Below are 20155 nucleotides of genomic sequence, written 5' to 3'. Positions count from 1 at the left end.
ATATATATATATATTTGCATGCACGGATACTGAGAAAGAAATGAAGGATATCTTCGAAGTATCCGTACTGAGCTGGAGTGAGCTGCACTCGTCGCAACTCACTTCCTCTCCCGTGTTACTAGAAAAGCAGATTCGTAAACAATATCCACCCGTCTCACACATGTATTATGCACACGCCCATGTTTAGGCATGTATACTTTCCTGTAGTATCGAATCATGACGACGATCGACTCGCAGTACAGTGACTGCCCGTCTATTCTCTTCGACTCACCTGTCACTTCGCGTTACTTCACTGATCACAGAAAAGGGCCGGATAGATATGAAAAACACATTGGAAGTTATCTGCCAGTTTATCTATACAGTTTCTAGCCGACTTGCACGCGAGAGCTGACGTGTATTTACAACCCGTACCTTCCACCCTCTCCCCTTGAAGCGTACGTGCACCCGAATCTTTCTTCCTGTGTCTTTTTGGAGTGTATATACACCTGGTGACCTCACCTTTTGGAGGTGTACATACAACACCTATCTCCCTCGCTAATTCTCTTTCTCTTTGTGGCGTACGTTCCCATCGCATCTTCCTCTTTATCCCCCTCCAGGTGTATGCACGCCCCTCATNNAAAGACTATCCTGGTACCTTCGCCCCCTCCAGGTGTATGCACGCCCCTCATCTCCCTCACGCTGCACCTCTGACGTATCTTCCTCTCTTTCCTTGTCAGTGCATCTACTCGTGATTTCTTGCTCTCTGTCCGAGGTGTATATACACTAGGTACCTCCGTCTCTACTCGTGTCACAGGCGTATCTCCGAGACGTGTCGTCCCCGCTCTCCAGGATCCAGGTCTCTGTAGAACTTGTGTTTCCCTGTCTCCCTCTTTTTTCGTTTTCGTTTGTCCCCCTTGGGAGCGATGAGAAGAAAAAATGATAGAGAGTTCCTGCCACTGTTGTTCTCTTCCTTCAGATACGCATCTCTGAAAGCAAGCACGTGCTTGCAGGGCTTTCCTTCTAATCTGGTTCTGTACAGGAAACAAGGAGATAATCTCCCTTCACTCCTTTAGTCGAGGGAGGAAATCTCCTGTTTCCTGTACAGTTTTTTTTTCTCTCTCTCTCTCCCTGTAAAACAAACATCTCTCACCGTGCACGAGTAGAAGAGAAAAAGCCGGATACTTAGAGCACCCCGTTTCATTGAAAGTCTCACCAAGATCGCGAACGTTTTCTAATTTCCCAGTGCTTTCCCATCATCATCGCCTCTTCTTGTTATTCTCCGACTTCCCCTGCACATACACGGGGAGAAAAAGATGTTTTTGATTGCATGCAGATTCCCTTAATTATTCTCTCATCTCTTCTTTACAGGCTTCTTCGTCGTTTGTCTATTTTAATCCTTTGTCTTCCATTTTTCTCTGTGCCTTTGTTTTCGCTTTTCTGTGTGTCCGAGGAAGTGACTACAGGAAGGAGAGCTAAAGATTTTCCCCACTTCTCTCGCCGGCCGAGGAAGCCTCTCTTTCTTTCGTCTTCTTTCTTTGGGGATGCCTTCCCAGCAGTGCTCCGTCTTCCCGGAGAGAATATCCCAACGATATTCTTCTCTCTCTCTTGTCTTCTCTCGCTTCATCCAGCTTCTCTTCTTTCTCTTCTTCTTTCGCGTCCGCTCCTGTGCGCTATAACGGCATCATCGGGTTCTTCTGCTTCTTTCGTTTCAAAGACGTTTCCTGTGATACATCACCAGGTGTATACCTGGCTCTTCTGTCTGCTTTGAGGTTTCTCCCTGCTATTTCCTTACACCCCTCCACTTCTCCTGCTTCTTAACGTTTCTTCGCGGAAATGGCTCCGGGGAGAGTTCAAGCCGCTAATTCACGTTTTGCTGCTCCGTCGTCTGTCTGTCTCTATGGCAATGACTCAGATTTCTGGACTAGCGACGACGAGGAAGAAGAGGAAGAAGAAGATGAAGGCTCGTCTTCCTCCTCCCAACAAGTGCCTGTTGAGGGGAGTCGTACGGATGCCCGGCTTAAACCAGGAGTTTCTCAGATTCCGTCTCCGGGTTCGAATGATTCTTTTCTCGACAAGCTGGGTTCCCCAGAGCAACTAGCCGTCCCACCCCCTGACGCTCAGTGTTCTTTCTTTCCTGTTCTTCCTTCTCCCTACGCTCCCTCTTTCTATCAGGTTTCTTCACGTAAGGAAGTTTACCCGTGGCGACAAGAAGATGAAGAGAATCTTCTTCGGTGTTTCGGCATGCTCCAAGGAAACGACGAAGATGTGAAAACAGAAGGTAACTCAACCACTACGTCTTCTACTCATCAAAGAGAGACTTCTCCTTCTTCTCCTCTTTCTCTTCAATCCTCGGCGGTCTCAATAAAGGCTAGTGCCACCGACCAGGCTTCCATGTTCTCATCCTCCGAGCCACAAAAAGACAGGAGAGAGCAACAAGGCAAAAGTAGAGAAGAGGGAGGCTTGCGTTTTCTCCCCTCGGCACCTTGTGATGTGTCGACCGTGAATAAGGAGAGTGTTTTGGCATCGTGGGAGGAAGACGAAGAAGACCTTGGAGGAGGAGCAAGAGGAAAGAGAGAAGGACGTCTTGGAAATCTTTTATCGCCACCAAACGAAAATGATCTTTTGCCTCCTTTCTCTTCTTCTGTCAAGCTAGGAGACGAGGAAGACGGGGGTGAAGAAGGAGAAGAGAGAAGTCAGGATACGACTGGTATCCAGTTCTTCTTCTTTCCTCCTCTCAATTCTGAAGCATCGAATCTTCTCTTCAATCCTTTTTCTTCTTCTTGTTCTTCATCTTCTTCCGAACCGTGTCAAGAGAACGAACAATTTACTTCTTATCTGAATAAACCTCCTCCGCCTCTTGTTGAAATTCTTCCTCCCCAAAACGCCTTCCCATACTTCTCGAAGTCGGTTCCTGCTGTAGACGGGAGAGACGAACATGTTTTAGAGGCTCCCCCTTTATCATCTCAGAGCTCTCCATGTGAAAGAAAAAGAGAAGATGATGAGGAATTACAAGCCAAAGCGACTGCCCTTGCATCTATCGAAGCTCTATGTGTTACTGCACCTCACACTCCAACGTCGTCTTCCTCTCTGTCCTCTTCTGCGGCAGATGCCTTGGCTACTACGGTCCTCTCTAGTCCTTCTCCGACTGCAGACGACCAAGCTCTCTCTTCGTCTACTCCCCTTGCGCAACACAAGACAGGCTTAGAAGGAGAGAAGAAGGTCTCACCTGCAACAGACAAACTGAAAGCACCCCGAGGGGGGTACATACGAAAGCACTGGTGTGTTGAAGACAATACAAGCGATGTGACTCATTTCAGAAGAAAACTACAGGCTGTAAGACGTGAGAGAGCTCGTATCTTGAGCCAGACAGAAGAAGGAATGGAAGGAGGAGGAAATAGAAACGGGGATCCATCGAAGACAAAGAAGACTGAGACTGACGGAAATCCTAACCAAGCTGCTGGAGGAGGCGAGAGTGATGGTCATGTAGCAGATTCCCTCGAGCAGGTGAACGAGAACGGAGAAGGAGAGACGCATAGGGGAGAGAAGCACGGAGAAGAAGAAGACGAGGGAGAACACGACGATGAAGCGCTTGGAGATGGCGGTGTCGAGATATGTTACGATGATTTAGATGATACTATGAAGTCTTGGCTTGCATCGATACCTCAAGAACCAGGCGATCTCTCCCCTCTTCAAGTCCCCCTTGCACTAGAGTTTCCTTTTCTTCTCGACGACTTTCAAAAAAGAGCGATTCTCCATCTTGAAAAGTATCAGACTGTCTTTGTGGCTGCTCATACAAGCGCAGGTATGTCTCTCTCTCTATGCCCAGTCGTGTGAGTGACATGTGTGGACACGCGTACTTGTCTATAGGCTTAGAAAATCTCTTCCCCGCACACATCGCTAAACACATACACAAAGAAAGTGTGCCTCTCTACAGCCCCCTCTATCATCGCAGTAGAATCATGGAAACATAGACGGAAACACAGAGACCTGTATGTATGTATGTATAGGCTATGAGTCTTCACTTGTACGTGTGGACGTCTCCGTATATCCGGGCAGTTGTGTGGAAGGGAGGTGGAGCACTGGGTCTTCGAGAAAAGATTCTGCATGTGGTTTGCACTGGAGTTTCCATGCTGACTGCGAGTGCTTAGAGCGCAGATTGCTTGGATATTCTAGTGGAGGCTAATCTTTGTGGTCGGTTTCTTCGACTTTCTTCATACGCGTCTATACTACAACTACCTGATGGACGGAATGGGTGTCTCTACACTTGGAAACAGTAGTGGTAGTGTCTGTATGTACACCGAAGAGGGCAGGGACCATAGTTTCTGCGCAGCTCCTTTAGGATGTGTTTCTCTGTCTTTCGCTTTGTTCCCGGCCAAGATAGGCTCTCTCTGGTACGAATCAAGAACCCGAGAAGAGAATGGGAACCATGTATTTCTTCAGGTAGAAGTCTTCTCTACGGAAAAGAACGAGAGAGGAGCTTTCTATGTATGTAGTCTTCTGCAGCCGTAGCTCAGGAACGTGAAGGGGGAGAACTTCTTGATCTTTTTTTTTCTGTTTGTCTTCGGGAGTTTGACGCGGTCTTGTTTCGAGTGTCTTCTTTCCTTGCTTGTTCCAACGCTGCATTGACGGAACTGTAGCTTAGAGTTTTCCTCAGGAACATGCAGTTTTGCTCCGATCACATTCCTCGGTTCACCGTTCATTTCTTTTCAATGCGTTTCCTTTCCTCAGGAAAAACAGTGGTAGCAGAATATGCGATTGCCCTGGCTATACGGAGGAATCGACGGTGTATATACACCTCCCCGTTGAAGGCTTTAAGCAACCAAAAGTACAGAGAGTTTCGACTGAAATTCCCATCTGTTGGAATCATCACGGGAGACGTTTGTATCAATCCCGACGCCAACTGTCTCATTGTCACAACAGAAATCCTTCGCAGCCTTCTATACAGGTAAGATATCTCTCTCACATTCTGTCGCTCTAGATCGCTGTCTCGTTCTGTCTCCTCCTCTCTCTCATTGTTCTTTTCTTTTTGTTTTTCTCGTGCCTTCTTTAGAGGAGATGCACTAATAGGCTTGGTTGATACGGTTATCTTCGATGAAGCGCACTACGTCAATGACCTGGAGAGAGGAGTAGTATGGGAAGAATCAATTATTCTTCTTCCTAGGGAAGTAAGGCTAAAAACTTGTCTCTTGTTCTTCAGTGCATTCACCGCCGATAATAGTTGCGCCCCTTCGCTTCATCGTCATCCCCTGTCTTTTGTTTGTACACACGCCATGCATGCCCGGGCGGCGGATTTAGCATTCTGATGTATCTCCACTGGACATGCGCGGATTGTGGTGTACATTTCACACGTGTATCAGCTGTCGTGTATATTCCTTCTTTGCGCATCGACTGTGGTGCACGTACGCTCCATGTATCTCGATTGTGGTGCATGTACACTCTATGTCTCGATTGTGCCGCACGTACACTCTATGTCTCGATTGTGCCGCACGTACACTCTACGTGAGTCCATTGTGGTGCATGTAGACTTCAGGTAGACCGACTCTGGTGTATACACATTACACGCCATGGATTCCGGTGTATATACACTACACTTGTGTGGGTTTCGTATAGATTCATTACGCGTGTGCCGATTGTAAAATCGTTGAGACCAACTACTTCTCTGCCTTCACTAGTTCCGGTCTGAAGAGAGAGGCTTAATGCAGTGAGTCTGGGTGTATGTAAGGATGTATACGTACACCTATGCGTATGCATTCACTGTCGTGTGTGTGGATGTATGTAAATTTTGGTGGATGCTAGAGCTTGTATGTATACGCTTGGTGGTATGTGCAGATCAACATGATTTTGTTATCTGCTACTCTTCCAAACTACCGACAATTCGCTGACTGGGTTGGTTCGGTGAAGCAGAGAGAAGTCTTTACTCTTTCGACGAATAAACGACCGACTCCTCTTCGCCATTATCTTTGGTTTCATGAGAAGTCTTTTCTTCTTATGGATGCTAAAGGAAAGTTTCAGGCTGGAGTAAGAAAGAGAGAGATTCACTTCTCTTCCCCTCTGTGTAGACTTGTGTAACTGCCTTCTTGTCGATTCTTACAAACCTTTTCCGGTATAGCTTGTGCGTTCTGTCTTATCTGTCTTTCTTCCCTCTTTTTCTTTATCTTCTTCGAGCTTTCCCTCTTTTAGAGAAGCCTGTCCTTGCTTTCTTTCCTGTGAGCCAAAAGGAATCTCACCGTCGGTCAGTAGTGTCCCTTCCACTTTCTCACTTTCTGCCATGTACACCCCATTTGAATGCACCTGCACGTAAGCGAAGTTCAAGTGTCCATGCATATACACTAGGCATGTAGACGCCAACTTCGTGGGCACTCTCACATTTTACGTGCTTCATATTTATTCCCTTGCATCTACGTCTACTTTCAGAGCAAGTCGTTGACGTAGATAGACATAAGTTTGTGTATATGCGCTGTTGTATATACCCGATATCTATGTATGCTTTTCTCACTGTTAGGAGGCAAGAGTGTGAGTATTTCAGTGTTACCTGTTTAGGATGAAGACGGGCGTGGCCTTTTTGGCTGTAGAGATGTGGTGGCTCTTGTCTGCATATCTAAAAGTCTTAACAGTCCAAAGAAGGGAAGATCAGAGAGATAGCTAGATAGGTAGATAGGAATGCGTGGCTATACGTGTGCTTCTATAGTATGTTCTTTCTACGGTGTTTTCGGTCAGGCGTACAATGAAGCTTTCAAACACGTGCGAGACAAGAATAACTCGACTTCTGCCCAGAAAGGCAAACATCCATCAGGAGGAGGAGGAGACAGAGGAGGAGGAAGAGGGGGGAGAGGTGGAAGAGGAGGAGGTAGCGGGGGAAGAGGTGGATCATTCTCTTCTCAGAGTAGTAGTAGTAGTACGGGGAAGAATCTCTTTCAAACAAATGAAGCTAAACTGAAGACAGAAATCCACCGACTGCAAGGTCTTATTACCAAGCTTGAAAAGGTAAAGCCGCCGTTGATACCTCTCTGTTCTCTTGTTGATTCATGTCTCTTTTTAACGAGAATGGAGATCGATATTCTTCACCCACATTTCTCAAGCTGTAATACAGGATCTGTGTAGATGTGTGTACCTACTGGTATAACTCGGTGTTTGTGCCATAGTGTGTATGTACATTACCTAGTTGTATGTGCATATGTACGTGAAGATCTACCGTTGTTGCACTACTGCTTCGTGTGAACGAACCTCCAGGGCCATACGTGTATGTATCTCCACCGTGCGGCTCTGTTCACTACATCTTGTCTCTTCCTTTTCTAGAAACATTTCTCTCTCTCACTTACATATCTTTACCTGTTCCTATTCATAAAGAGGCGGAAGGCTTGTGGCTGCATGTGTGCATGTCTGTATGGCGAGAGAAGGGAGAGAAGGAGTAGGGTCTCTGAAGACAACCACTCGTGTATACAACAGCGATCTGCAGAGAGTGATAGAGTGTGAAAGAGACGGGGGAGATCGGTATCGGAGATTTCTCTTTGCTAGCTCTTTTGTGTTTGTTCTTCAGGACGGGGAACTGCCGGTGGTCGTTTTCTGTTTTAGTAGAAGGAAATGTGAGGTGTATGCACAGGCAATGAGAAAACTGAATGTCGTTCTCTCTCACAATGACCGATCCAAAATTCACCTTTTTGTCAAAGTAAGCTCCCCGCTTCAGTCTCAACTTATTAGACACTCGTACATACCTTCGTACGTACTTCTCTGCATATACGTACACCACCTGAGAAAAGGAGACATAGGTGCACGCTCTCTTTATAGACAGGCGTTGCAAGTTGCAGTCGGTAGGTTGTTATGTAGAGATATCTATCTATACATGCATGGTACAGCCGTGTGTACTTGTTGGATGTACGTGTCTGTGTGTATGTATTTGCAGATCTGTTTACGTCGATATTTACCCATATAGACGACAGAACTTCCCGTACCTCTGCTGCAGTGTATGTAGTCGCACCCGGTCTCATCTATCTATCTATTTACCTACCATCTGTACATGTATGCACATATACCGGAAATCTTGTGTCTTCTTTCTCTCCCCTGAAAGTTCTATCGGTCATGGTGAGCAGACTGGCTCTTCTCGTCTTCTTCTCCCCTTGCGTTTCGGTTCTCTTTCTTTCTTCCTTCTGGAGTTTTTCTCCTTCTCTCTTTCTGCTTGGGTTGTTCTCCGTGTAGGAATGTTTGATGGCTTTGTCGCCAGGGGATCGTGATCTTCCTCAGATAAGATTCGTCTGTTCTCTCGTCCAAAGAGGGATAGGCATACATCACGGAGGATTACTCCCGATCATCAAAGAAATGGTCAGCGAACTCAGTCTCTCGTCGGCTGCTTCTGCTCTTTCAGCAGTCATTTAATTGTCTCCTTCTCCCCCTATTATACCCGTCCCACAATCACTTCTTTCCTTGCAGTCTTTTCGGAGTTCTCTTTAGTGTATCTGCACACGCACGCATCTCTTGTATCGCTTTCTACATGTATAGACTGAATCGACAGTGCGTGAGCACGGCGGGACAAAACTGGGGGAATGTATATGTCTCTCTCTCTCGCGGAACATGTGTGTACTCCATGCTGCTGTTCGATTGTGTATGAAGGTATAGGTAGAGAGTCTTCTGTATATCTCGATGTATATCTAGAGACTGTCTGTCTTGGTTTGTGGATAAGGCATCTCTTCCTCTGTATACCTCGTTATGTATACGTATCAGTATACTATCAGATATTCTCTCGCTCTCCATATGTATCTATCTATATATATATTTGCGTATCTTCTTTTGTGACTTCATACGCCTCTCACCTTTCACTGTCACTCGGTCTGTATTGCGAGTGTCTCGGTGTATGAATGAGAAATCGTCTTTTCGCAACTTTCTTCCTTTCCTTCTGCGCGCAGGTGGAAATTCTGTTCCAGAGAGGTTTAGTTCGTGTCCTATTTGCTACAGAGACTTTAGCGATCGGACTGAACATGCCAGCTCGATCTGTCGTCTTCTCGTCTCTAACCAAGCATGATGGGCAGAGGTCTCGTATGCTTCATGCCTCAGAGTATACCCAGGTATATCAGAAAGACTTCCCTGCCTCGAACTCATCACAAGAGAGAAAACAGTCCTGTACTGAAAAGAAGACCAACCTGGCTTTCTTATCTTCTTCACTTTCTTCTCCACCCCTCATTCATTCCGTATCTCCCATTCATCTCATTTCTCGTGAACTCTCTCCTTGCTTTCTGTTCTTCTCCTGTATATATGTGTTGTGGATCCCTATCTCTTCATGTAGATGGTATCTCTACATAAGGAGCTGCGTAGAACGAGATGCGTGTGTGTGTGGGGGTGTTGGTAGTATCTCCTGCTTTCGACACCAAAGTGTCTTTGTGAGCTAGGAAGCTGAGTTGTGTAAGGAGAAGAAGAAGTTCGTACGTGCTTTTCTATATGGAAAACAAGCATACGTCCACTCGCTTAATATCTGGAGTATGTACCTCCTTGCTGATGGCTACACCCGTAGCTTGCGTACTCTGCATGTATATACGTACTGATGTGATATGTACATGTCTATATATATCTATATATATAGGTACATACTAAATAAGCATATGCATGTAGGTATCACCGAAGCTGCTTGTTGTAAGAGAGATGTAGGACGAGAGATGTAGGTTGAAGGGGATTCTTTCTCAAGAGTCATTTGGTTGTTCCTCGTCTCCTTTTGCTTTGTATTTCTTCTTCTCTTCCAGATGGCAGGGCGAGCCGGGAGAAGAGGCATAGATACATTTGGACATGTGTATATCTTCTGTGCAGATGAAATTCCTGATCCGAAGGTACGTATATTTTCAAGTAGGAGGAGTAGTAGTAGTAGCAGCACCGTTAAACTTGTCATAAAAGCTCTCTCATGATCACGTTTGCCTTCTGCCTTTCTTCCTTATTCACCTCCTCCGTTCTCCAGGCACAACGGCGTTTTCAGAAAGGTTTCTCTTGGCCACAACGAAACGTCTTGTGTTCTCTTCTTCTTCCTTCAGCCTTTTTCTTCATCTTCTTTATCCACTCTCGTTGTTAGAGCTCTTCGTTCTCCTTTCTCCGTCTCTGTTTCTCTCCTCTCTTTCTCTGCTCGAGAGAAGTATCTCTAGATTTCGCCGGGTGTTGTCCTTCTCCCTTTCTTCTGTCTGCCATCGTTGCGGAAATCGGCTTTCAGGAATTAACGGGCATGATGATCGAGAAAGCGAACCCGTTGTATAGTCGATTCCGCTTGACTTATCAAACGCTTCTTCTTCTCTCTGCTCGTCGGGACGTTATGACACTCTCGTCTTTCCTCTCCAAGTCTTTCATGGAAGCTAATCGAACATCTCAAATCCCCGTATATAAGCGCGACCTTAAAAGGAAACAAAAGGTATGGCAATAGGGCGCCTTTTCTTCTTCTTTCTCTAGTTCTCAATCTTCTTATCACGGAGGGAGAGAAGACAGAAGAGGAATGGAAAGAAGAAATAAAAGAGAAAAGAAAGAGGAATTACTCTAATAGAACCCACACGCAAAGAACGCTTTCCCTTGTGGTGGTAACGTATCGTATCTTCGTCTGTGGCGCTAGCGAGCGCTGACACGAGAGAAGCAAGTCATCGACGTCATACCAAGCATGGGTACAACTGCGTGTATAGATCCAAATTTGTATCTGTATCGATGTATAGATGCGTATGTGGAGGTTTACGTATATTTGTGTGTACACTTCATAGATATCTGTGTCCATACATATCTGTTACACACAGTGGAAGCTTCTTGGGTCGTCGTCGCTATGATCGACAGCCCGTGTGGAAAAGAGATTGATCATCTTAATTTAATGCAGGATACGCGACACAGCTGAGAAAGACGATGAGCCGTTGTGTATGTGTTTCCTTCTCTGTTGGGTGTCCTCTTCAAGGAACTGAGAGATCTGCCTGAAATCGACTGTATACACGGAGAGCCAGCTATCGAAGAACTAGCCGAGCTTGAGTATCGGAATCGACATCTCTCTCAAAATATGCACATGTATGTCTTTCTATTTTGTCAACCAACTACTCCCCTACTTTGTGTATCAAAGTACACAAACGTGTGTATGTGCCTATCTTTTCTCTCGACTCGAGCTTACCGACTTCAAGTCAACTAGTCTATGCATTATATGCATGTCGTGTTTCAAACCTTGACATGTCTCTTTGTTCAGTTTTCTTTTCATGGAGACTTGTGGACAGCACAGAAGTAAGTGTGCCAAGTTGCATCAGTCGCTCTCCGAGAGCCATAGATAAACAGATATATATTTCTATATCGACAATCGAACATACATATATGTATACGAACACATATAAACACATATATATATATACATACATGTACGTATGTACAAACTATCTATCTTTAATCTATCTATCTATCTATCTATCTGATATACCCCAGAATCGAAGACATATATACAGGACACGAGAAGCGGTTCTTCGGTGGGTCTCTCTGTCTTTCGCCGTCTATATTGATATATACAGTTTTTCTCTCTGGATGGCTTGTGTAGTACTACGAGCATTCTTCTTCTTCTTCCTCTTCGTCTTTTCGTTTTCTTTTTCAGGAAGATCTGGCAGAATCGGTCTGCAGCTTCTTCAGTCTTTTGTCCGGGGCGTGTTGCAATCGTTCATTCTCTCTTTCCTTCCATAAAGACTTCTTGTGAATCGATTTTCTTAGATGTCGATTTCCGGCCTCTCGTCCCAAGTGGTATGTATATACATTCATATACACACGGGGGGAGACGTATCAGACAGAAGAGACGTAGAGTATGACAGGAGACAGGAAGGAGAATGAAAGATTGAATGACGCGAAACAAATTCGGCGTCTTTCTCTTCATTAGCTCTCGACGAAGTCGAAGTGATTCTTCCATTTCTCGCTGAAGTCTCTACGTGCCAAATGCCCCTCTGCATGTGCTTTGGTCGGTAGAATGTTACTTATTATCCTTCTTTTCCTACGCGTTTAAAGTCTTGCCTGTTTCTCTCATTTCCGATCGCCGTCCTCTCATGTATACATACGTATATGTATACAGGTGTAGTTGTGTACGTATATAGGATGATGTGAAGCGGTGTAAGATCTGCGACTGCTATGCCTGAGAGCCGTGTTTTCCTTTCTTCGTGACGGTACCACCAAGGGTCTAGAACGATGGTAGTCATTTTCTTTGCCCGTTCACCCCCTCCTAGTTCAAGCAGGCTTCAATTCATTGTTCACTCGGCTTATATTCGGACGTTCCGACTTCCACTGAAAGGACGACATAGGGAACTTCCGGCGAAAAAGATAATGAGTTGTGGAGGTATAGAAGACATTGTGCTGGCAGCAGATCTCCTGTTTCATAGCGACTGTCTCTCTCTCTCACTCATTTCTATCTCCTTCTCCGTCTTTCGTTCCTTCTTGTCTTCGGTAGAACCTCCGACCTTCAAGATGTTAGTGCTGCTGCCAAGCTGGGTGAGAGTTGCAGATCTAGTAGAACAGTCGAAAGACCGAGATCAAAAGAGAAGTAAAAAGAAAAGTGGTAAGAGGAAAGGGAAAGGGAAGTGAAAGGAAAACCAAGGAGAGAGAAACGACGAAAAGGATGTAAGATGATGGTAATTATGAGATGCTTTTCCACTGGTAGACGTCTCGGTCGTTCAGACAGAATATCATAGATCCGTCCTTATGAATTCCGACTTTTTCTTCTTTTCTTGCCGAGTTCTCTTTGTCATTCTTCTTTTCGTTGTTTTCCCTACAGTCGATTCTTCTTCATATTTTCTGTCTGTGCTCTTTCCTTCTGCGTTGTGGGCGATCTCTGCGTTCATAGTAGTTCAGCGGGGGTCTTGGCTATCATCCCGTCCGTGTCGCTTGTTATCTCTCTCAATTACACATTCATAAGAAGATTCATCTATACAAATACATACACATGGAAACGTGTCAGGAGATTATATGTATATATTCATGTGCATATATAGTTATTTAGGTACATATGCTGATTCGCCCGCTTGCATATACATATGTATTCATGTACGTATGCGGGTAGATGAGGGAGCTGATGCATGGATGACTATCTTATGTAGCCTCGAAGTTGTTCTCGGCTATCATCCCGACCGTATCGCCAGTTATCTCACCCACACGTCTACAAGAAATGATGAGCGCAGGTGTCGTCTACCTCTCTTCAGATCCATGAGCTGAGTTCATTCCGTGCGAGATTCGCTTCGCTCTCTAGGAGCGGGTATGAGCGTATGCCGTTAGGATGGCCTCATCGGTCGTTTGAAGGGAGGAGTCTTCTTCACGCTTTTCTCAGCAAGCTGTCTCTTTGTTTTCTTTTCGCCTCTCGAATCAGCTGAAATCTCTTTTCCTCCGGTCACGATCTTAGCTAGCGGCGTTTTCCCTGCTTCCTTATCCTCATCTTTCTTCATGGATTCTCTTTCCTCTTCTTCTTCTTCTGGTCTTTCGAATCCTTTCAATCTCCAATCTTCCCCCTTTATTTCTATGAGCAATAATACCAGTATCACTCCAAGCGTTCTAGAGTGGGTTGTCGTCAAGGGAGTGAGTCTCCTGCAAGTCGAGACTGTCTGCAATCAAATACTTAAGGCGCCTTTCATGGCGGATAAGTCCAACCAACCAAAGTACGAAGACGTCCACGCCCTCTCAACTCTGGCTCAGGTAAGCTTGGCCATATAGACATACATATAAATGTATAGTGGGTATCTGCATATGTGTGTATGTGCGTGTAGCTGTCTATGTATAGGCGTATGTGTTACTATAGTAATTCATCTATACAAATATATACATACACATCCCTTGATGCAAACTGTTGTGTGTATAGGTGTATGTATATACATATATACGCATGCAGGCGTATATACGCTTTGCGTATGCACTTGGTGTCGTGTGCATGTATATCTTCAACTGCACTTGTGACTACACCAATGACAGGTAGGGATGAAGGACGAATTCTTCTTTTCTTCTTTTCCTTATGTCGTAGGAATTGAATCGGCTCATACACGAGGGTGGAGGAAGAGGAGGAGAACAAGGGAGGGAAGACAAGGGGCTTGTTCCTCTGTCATTCACGAAGCCATTAAAGCAGCTGGAAGTAGAATTTGTCTCAACTCTTCTTCTTCAGAAAGATGTCTTTTCCCAGCTCAAACAGAATAAGTGTCTAAGCTGCCCCCTACGTGAACAGCACATGAAACTGGCCTGCCGTAAAAGAGAGGTAAGCATATTTGTCTATTCATCTCTAGGTTACAGCGCTGGCGTGTCTGCAGAGCTAGCTTGGTGAGGGAACCTTCTCATTTGGAGCGTCTGTGGAGATGAAGGTCCAACATAGGTCCCACTCACTGTAATCGAGTAGCTCTTTTGTGAGGTGTAGATACATAAGAAGTCTTCTGTCTTTTTCTTCTAAGAGCGTCTAGTTTTTCTCCTTCTCCCGTCTCGCTATGCTTGTTGAAAGCGGGGGGGGGAAGGAGAGAGTGTATGCCTGTGAATAAGAGAGACTAGGTATACATGCTTTCACTCGTTAGCGTGGGGATTCTCTTCGTCAAAGCATCATGTCCGTCTTTTCCGTTCTTCTTTCTCTTGTGTCTGCGTCCGCACGCATGCTTTCCGTCATCCCCTCCCCCCTCCCCTTTCTTTCTTTTTCACTCACCCTCTTTATTTGTCTTTCAGCTTCGTAGCGAGATTGATGAGATTGGGCGTCTGTTACAAGAAGAATCTTTGGATTTGTATCCTGAGATGGAGTCTCGTCTTCTCGTCTTAGAGCGTCTGCGGCTCATTGATAAAGAAACAGGCGTCCCTACTGTCAAGGTAAGGAAGGTGGATCATTGATACGTTGAGGTGTACGGATAATACCTCCCAGATGAATACACAGATCACACATATATCCGCGTAGAGGTTTCATGGAAGAAGATGTGTAGATATTAATGAGACAGATATGGATACGGCTGTATATATGTACTGGAGATACGGGTATAGAGATACAGGTACAGACATGACACACACCTATATACTTCTATCCAGTCAAATCAGTTTGAAGAGAGGAAAGACGTGTTGCAGGTTGTAGCTTTCCGTAGTCTGTATCGCTCAGGTAAGGGTAGAGGAGGAGTAGTAATTGCTTGTGGGGTACGAAGCTTTTGTATGGAGCTATTTGTGAGCCGATCTGGGAAGAAGCTTCGATTGAATTACTGCGTATGCCGCCCTTTCTTTTCTATCTCTTTTGTCAGGGCCGTGTAGCATGCCAGATCATGTCTGGAGACGAACTGACTCTCACGGAGCTTCTCTTCCAAAATGTCTTGGATGTAAGTCTTTTCTTTCTCTCCGTATTCGAATCCACTCGATTGCTTTCTTCTGCAGATATCTAGTTCTCCATCTGTCCTGACTAAAGGAGAGAAAGGTGATGGAGCTGGGTATATACCCCAGTCTGGCAGATTCACAGTGGAGAGGAGAAAGGGGATGTGACACAGGGTCTAATGATTTACGTACCTAGTCATTCCAGTACGTAGAACTAGTTTCACCCTATACTGTCCTCTTGAAGTTGTTGTCGTCACGTGGTTAGCCAATAGAACTACGACCTCCTTCTCCTTTTCTTACGATTCTGAAGACGGAGGATAGTTTAGGGCTTTCATGATGTATATATTTGTATATATATGCACAAAGACCGACACCGTGTCGAAGAAACAGGTGTGAGGCGTGTATCCACCGGCCGCCGTACAGAGACATGCATAAGAGACGGAGACAGAGACTCTCCTTTTGGCTTTCTCTTATCGTCAACTGCTTTTTTTTTCCAGGGCTTGCAACCAGAGGAAATTGCGGCTGTTCTTTCTGCCTTTGTGACACCTGATGGAAAGTCTACGGAGGAGGTGCCCGCTCCTACTGCCGGGGTTCGGCGGGCTAGAGAACAGGTATGTTCTTATATATGATGAATGGATCACTCACCGTTCTTTCTACTTTCTCTCCTTTTCTCTCCACAAATCAAAGCCCCGAATATGAGGATGTTTATACAAGTTGTTGTCTACTGGAGACATCGCGTGTTTGTTCTGTAGTGTGTAGGCTCTACATTTCGAAAGAGCGCTGGTGTCTCTACATTCGGATGGGATGGTGGAATACACATGGTAGAGTAGAAGTAGCGTCCTTGTTTCCTTGGAAGTTTGGGAGTGTTCTTTGTCGAAAAGGAGTCGCTTGAAGTGCTCTCTGCAATTCTGTATAGAAACTTTTATTCCGGGGCTGCTAGAAACGTTCTGACGTGAACACAGGGGAGAGAAACTTTGCTTATAGACGTAGTTATAGTTAAATCAAGTGAGGGGTTTGGGAGACGCTTTCTCACCTGTTCAATGCGTGTACACTGCATCGTGACACCTATCATGTGGATTTAGTATGGAAACTGGCAAAGGCTTTTCACAAGTAGTTTGTTTTGAGAGCTCTCCCGTGCTTGGACTGGCTGTAGACACAGGAGGTTTCTCTCTTGTCTATCGTTCTTCCTTTTCACGAGTGCATATCATGGAAGAAGCAGATCCTGTTTAAATGCAATAATACATTGACGAGTCGCATGCCGTTTTGTTCTACATGATGAAGAAGATTGCCGCAGGAAGCATCTTTCCATACCCACTCTCTGCTGTTCTGTTTTCTTTTCAGGCAGAAGATCTGCATCTGCAGATCTACAAGATGCAAGTGAACTCAGGAGTTCGAGTTAACTCAGAAGACTGGTGGAAGCTCTTGAATTTCTCATTCTCTCTGGTATGGAGAGGGGTTGGCGAATCGGGAAGGAAAGAACGTCTCTCCTCATGATACTCACGTGTATCCATATACCCTCCCGGTGCTCGTCTCGAGTGTCTGTCGGTATGTATATGGGTGGATAGGTATCTACAAATGTCGGAGTGAGGCGTGTAGATCCACGTCAGGTCTGTGGTGTACATACAGAGAGCGGTCTTTGGGGGGGTTGCCTCCACAATTCGTATGTACTTTCTCGTGTGTACTAGGACGGATACACGTAGGCCGCCGGGGCCGTGATTAAGTCAGACACCTCTCCTCTCCTGATCGTCTCTTTCGTTCTCCCAGGTCTTTCGGTTTAGCGTTCTGTTGAGCTCGTTTTTCAGGAGAAGTAGCACCACTTCTTTGCGTAGAGGTGAAGAAATAACACAAAGTGATGTGGGTTTCTTGCGTGTATCCACATACCTCCTTAGATGCGTACACATGTATATAGCCATAGGAAGGTCTTGAGAGAAATTTCTTCGTCAGTATCTTTTCCTTAACGGTGCTGCCTCTGGCGACAGTATGTCAGAACTTCGTCAGATACATATATATACGCCGACTTATGTAGATGTATGTACATATCTGTATAGATGTGTGTCCTGGAAATAGATTCGAGAATAGGAGACTGTAAATGTCTTAGGGAGTGAACTGCGATACGGAGATTCCTACCGTTTCTCAATACTTTGGCTGATGTGGCCTCGACCAGGAGGAGTGCGTGCTACGCAATGGCAGTTGGGGTGTAGATACACCTCACTCAGTGCTTCTCATGTATCAGCTTTCGAGGTGTTCTTCTACCCGAATTTGGTGATTGGTGTCAGAGAAAAACGTTTGTTCTGTCTTTTTTCACTGTTGTTCTTTCTTTCTCTCCCAGGTTGCTTATGAATGGGCAAGCGGAGTTAGCTTCGGTGAAATCATGCAAAAAACGAACGCACAGGTAATTCAGTAGAAACGTGCAAGACAGGGGGTGGTGTACGGCATACTTCTTGCTTTTCTTGTCATGTTGACCGGACATCCACCAGAGACGACCAGCAAGTTTAACCAGACTCGTTACATCCTTTTGCGGTGGTCTGCCATTCTTCCTAGACCCATTCTATTTCGATGCGATTCAACCCATTCAACAGATACCTGGGTTTCTCAGCGTAGACTCTCGGTGTTACCTGCGAGTAGATGTGTATGTATGAGTACAAGCTTGTAAGTTCCTTAAGCTGCACATATACTACCTCTGTATCTGGTATATCCTTCGTGGCAGAGGTTTCTGAGCTGGCACTCGTGTTTCGTGTGGGGTGAGGTCTTCTCGTTCATCCAGGAAGGGTCGATCGTCCGAGCGATTCTTCGTCTCGATGAACTCCTTCGAAAGGTAACTGAGAGGGTGTTTATTTTCATCACCTCACTCAACCAGTATTCGTCGTGGCTTTTAATGACACACGGCATGCAGTCCTAAGACCCTAATACGGAGAGTTCGCTCTATACCTGTATCTATACATATCCATCTGTGTGACTTTTGCATGTGTGTGCGTCCCGAGGCTTCGGAGGAGAAAGCCAACCCTTGATACACTAGAAAGAGGTTTTTCTCTCATGATGACTCGACTAAAAACGGAGTCGAACTGTGTTGTTGAAAGCCCCTAGAATGGAGTAAAGGGTGTGCGGGTTAACCGTTTCATTGTGACGGTCCGTGGATCGGCCCCCATCTGGCAATTTACACTGCTAAACGTATCGAGTAGTGGGTCGGGGCAAGATTTTCTCCATGTCGAGTCGGGTATTTCGTTCCAAGTCCCCCTCCACACAAGGTGTATCTTTTGACAGCATTTCCGCGCGATAAGAGAGAAGGGGAGAAGAGAGTGTTACTTCCGTCATCAGCACGACTGTGGTGAATGCAGATGCAGCAGGTGTACATACAGCGACACTACACAGGCGTTCCTGGAAGAATCACTTCGCCACTTGCTTTTGAAGCTAAATTACGATGGTGCTGGTAAAGAAAATTCCAAGCTTGTTGTGATTTGCAGTCGAAAGAAGTAGGGATCCTTGCATCTGGATCAGTCCCAGACAGCAGAAGACGGGAAGAGTGTGTGGTGATGAAAGTGGCTGAAAAGAAGAAAGTAAACAAAGGCAAAGGCCGTATATGTACACGTTTCCCCTGTTAAAGGCACGACAGGCAGGAGGGAGAGATTGTTTTCTGTTTGTATTTGTTCTTCTTCCTCTGGCACTTCTTGTGCGAATGTCTTTTCTTCTTCCTTGTGTGACCGCGTTGTGGTTTTTTTCTTTCCACCGTTTTCTCTTCAGATTCGTCAAGCTGCCATTTTGATAGGAGATGGGGCGTTAGACCAGAAGATGCATGAGACCTCTGAGCGTATTCATAGGGATATTGTCTTTGCCATTTCACTCTATCTTCAGTGATGACGAGGTAATGAAGAGAAGGAAAGAGTGAGGACAAGGTGGAGGAGGAGCAGAAGAAGGGGGGCAGATAGTTTGCACATATTCGTACAAGAGGGGGACTTGTGCTATCTTATTCCTAGCAAGCAGGGAGAGAATATTCGTCAGTCAACACTGAATGCTCCGATGTGCTGCAACGTTTACTTTACGTCTTGCCGAAGAATGTCTTGGTTGGATAAAGGTAGAACTGAGGTGTTGAAGGCAAAGAAGGATCTTGATACGGATAGATGGTCTTTTCGGAACGCTGCAAACACCACGGAGAGCCCCACATCTTGCCCACGCTATATCAGGTAGCTGACTCGATGGAGACAATCGATCATTCCTTATGTGACATTGCTATACCCCCGTGGTACTGCTGCACTGCACGGGTCACTGAAAGCTCCCGACACTACCGCGGGTCTGTCAGTCTGAAAATTGAGTTCTCCGGGCAGCCATTCTTGGCTGGTACGAGTGACAGAGTGTCCTCCCCATGCAGCACATTGGGGATAAAGGAAACACAAAATTCATTAATTGGTAAAGACAAATTGGGACACCTGTTCAGTGTTTCACACCAGTCTGACCACATCAGCTCGCGGCACTAGCCTCCCCCGCCCCCCCCCCCCCCNNGAGGGGCGCAGCTGTAGGTGAAGTGCACGTCGGAAAGGTCAAAAAAAAAGAAAAGCATTTTGCTTGAAGCATTGGCGCTGAGAACGACTTTGATAATCCAAGCTCATGCCAGGTGGAACGACCAAAGAGATTCAAACAGAAAAAAGCCCCAGATCTGACGTCCTATAGTCTTCCCTGCTGCAGGCTTAATGGGAATAGAGGTCTGCGCCCCCGGGCGCAGCTCCCACAGCCTGTCGTACTATCGTGGTCTGGTACGAGGGCTGGACACGTACTGGGGGAGCGGCAGACATCGGGACGGGGATACTCATGACCTGTCGGGGTAAGGGACGTACGGTAGTAGACGATCCCTCAGAACTGACCGCATTTTGCGCGCCGTTCATTACACCTAACGGAGACAGAGAAATGCTAGTGTCAGAAG

The 20155-nt window shown here is 45.8% G+C and overlaps 3 protein-coding genes across 3 annotated transcripts; 2 read left to right on the top strand and 1 right to left on the bottom strand.

Annotated features, from left to right (window-relative positions):
* Positions 1-1345: 1345 nt before the first annotated feature.
* CSUI_008262 (dead deah box helicase domain-containing protein) lies at positions 1346-19373 on the top strand. Its single transcript, XM_068068396.1, has 22 exons — positions 1346-3781; positions 4708-4924; positions 5030-5144; positions 5809-5997; positions 6697-6963; positions 7517-7645; positions 8173-8295; positions 8877-9035; positions 9705-9788; positions 10160-10354; positions 10877-10983; positions 11549-11691; positions 12386-12493; positions 13298-13620; positions 13943-14170; positions 14623-14760; positions 15177-15251; positions 15741-15854; positions 16585-16686; positions 17573-17635; positions 18008-18058; positions 18982-19373. The coding sequence occupies exons 1-22, from the start codon at positions 1813-1815 to the stop codon at positions 19093-19095; spliced, it is 5013 nt and encodes a 1670-aa protein (XP_067919629.1). The 5' UTR covers positions 1346-1812; the 3' UTR covers positions 19096-19373.
* CSUI_008263 (uncharacterized protein) lies at positions 12500-12707 on the top strand (the record flags this gene model as incomplete). Its single annotated transcript, XM_068068397.1, has 1 exon — positions 12500-12707. A coding segment is annotated over one exon (126 nt), but the record flags the coding sequence as incomplete, so codon positions are not given.
* Positions 19374-19737: 364 nt separating the features above from the next.
* On the bottom strand, positions 19738-20154 carry CSUI_008261 (uncharacterized protein). The gene has a single exon (XM_068068395.1). The coding sequence runs from the start codon at positions 20115-20117 to the stop codon at positions 19923-19925; it is 195 nt and encodes a 64-aa protein (XP_067919628.1). The 5' UTR covers positions 20118-20154; the 3' UTR covers positions 19738-19922.
* Between the last annotated feature and the right edge of the window lies 1 nt (position 20155).

This window comes from Cystoisospora suis (assembly GCF_002600585.1).
Source record: "Cystoisospora suis strain Wien I chromosome Unknown contig_4585, whole genome shotgun sequence".
Lineage (NCBI taxonomy): Eukaryota > Apicomplexa > Conoidasida > Eucoccidiorida > Sarcocystidae > Cystoisospora > Cystoisospora suis.
The sequence above is the reverse complement of the archived record's forward strand: the minus strand, read 5'-3'. Positions and strand labels throughout refer to the sequence as shown.

Bases quoted from the DNA above. Each gene is read 5' to 3' on its own strand.
- CSUI_008261 (XM_068068395.1), bottom strand. From the start codon at position 20,117: ATGAACGGCGCGCAAAATGCGGTCAGTTCTGAGGGATCGTCTACTACC.
- CSUI_008262 (XM_068068396.1), top strand. From the start codon at position 1,813: ATGGCTCCGGGGAGAGTTCAAGCCGCTAATTCACGTTTTGCTGCTCCG. The intron at 13,621-13,942 runs GTAAGCTTGGCC...CTTATGTCGTAG, and splicing joins CCCTCTCAACTCTGGCTCAG to GAATTGAATCGGCTCATACA. The intron at 15,855-16,584 runs GTATGTTCTTAT...TTTTCTTTTCAG, and splicing joins TTCGGCGGGCTAGAGAACAG to GCAGAAGATCTGCATCTGCA.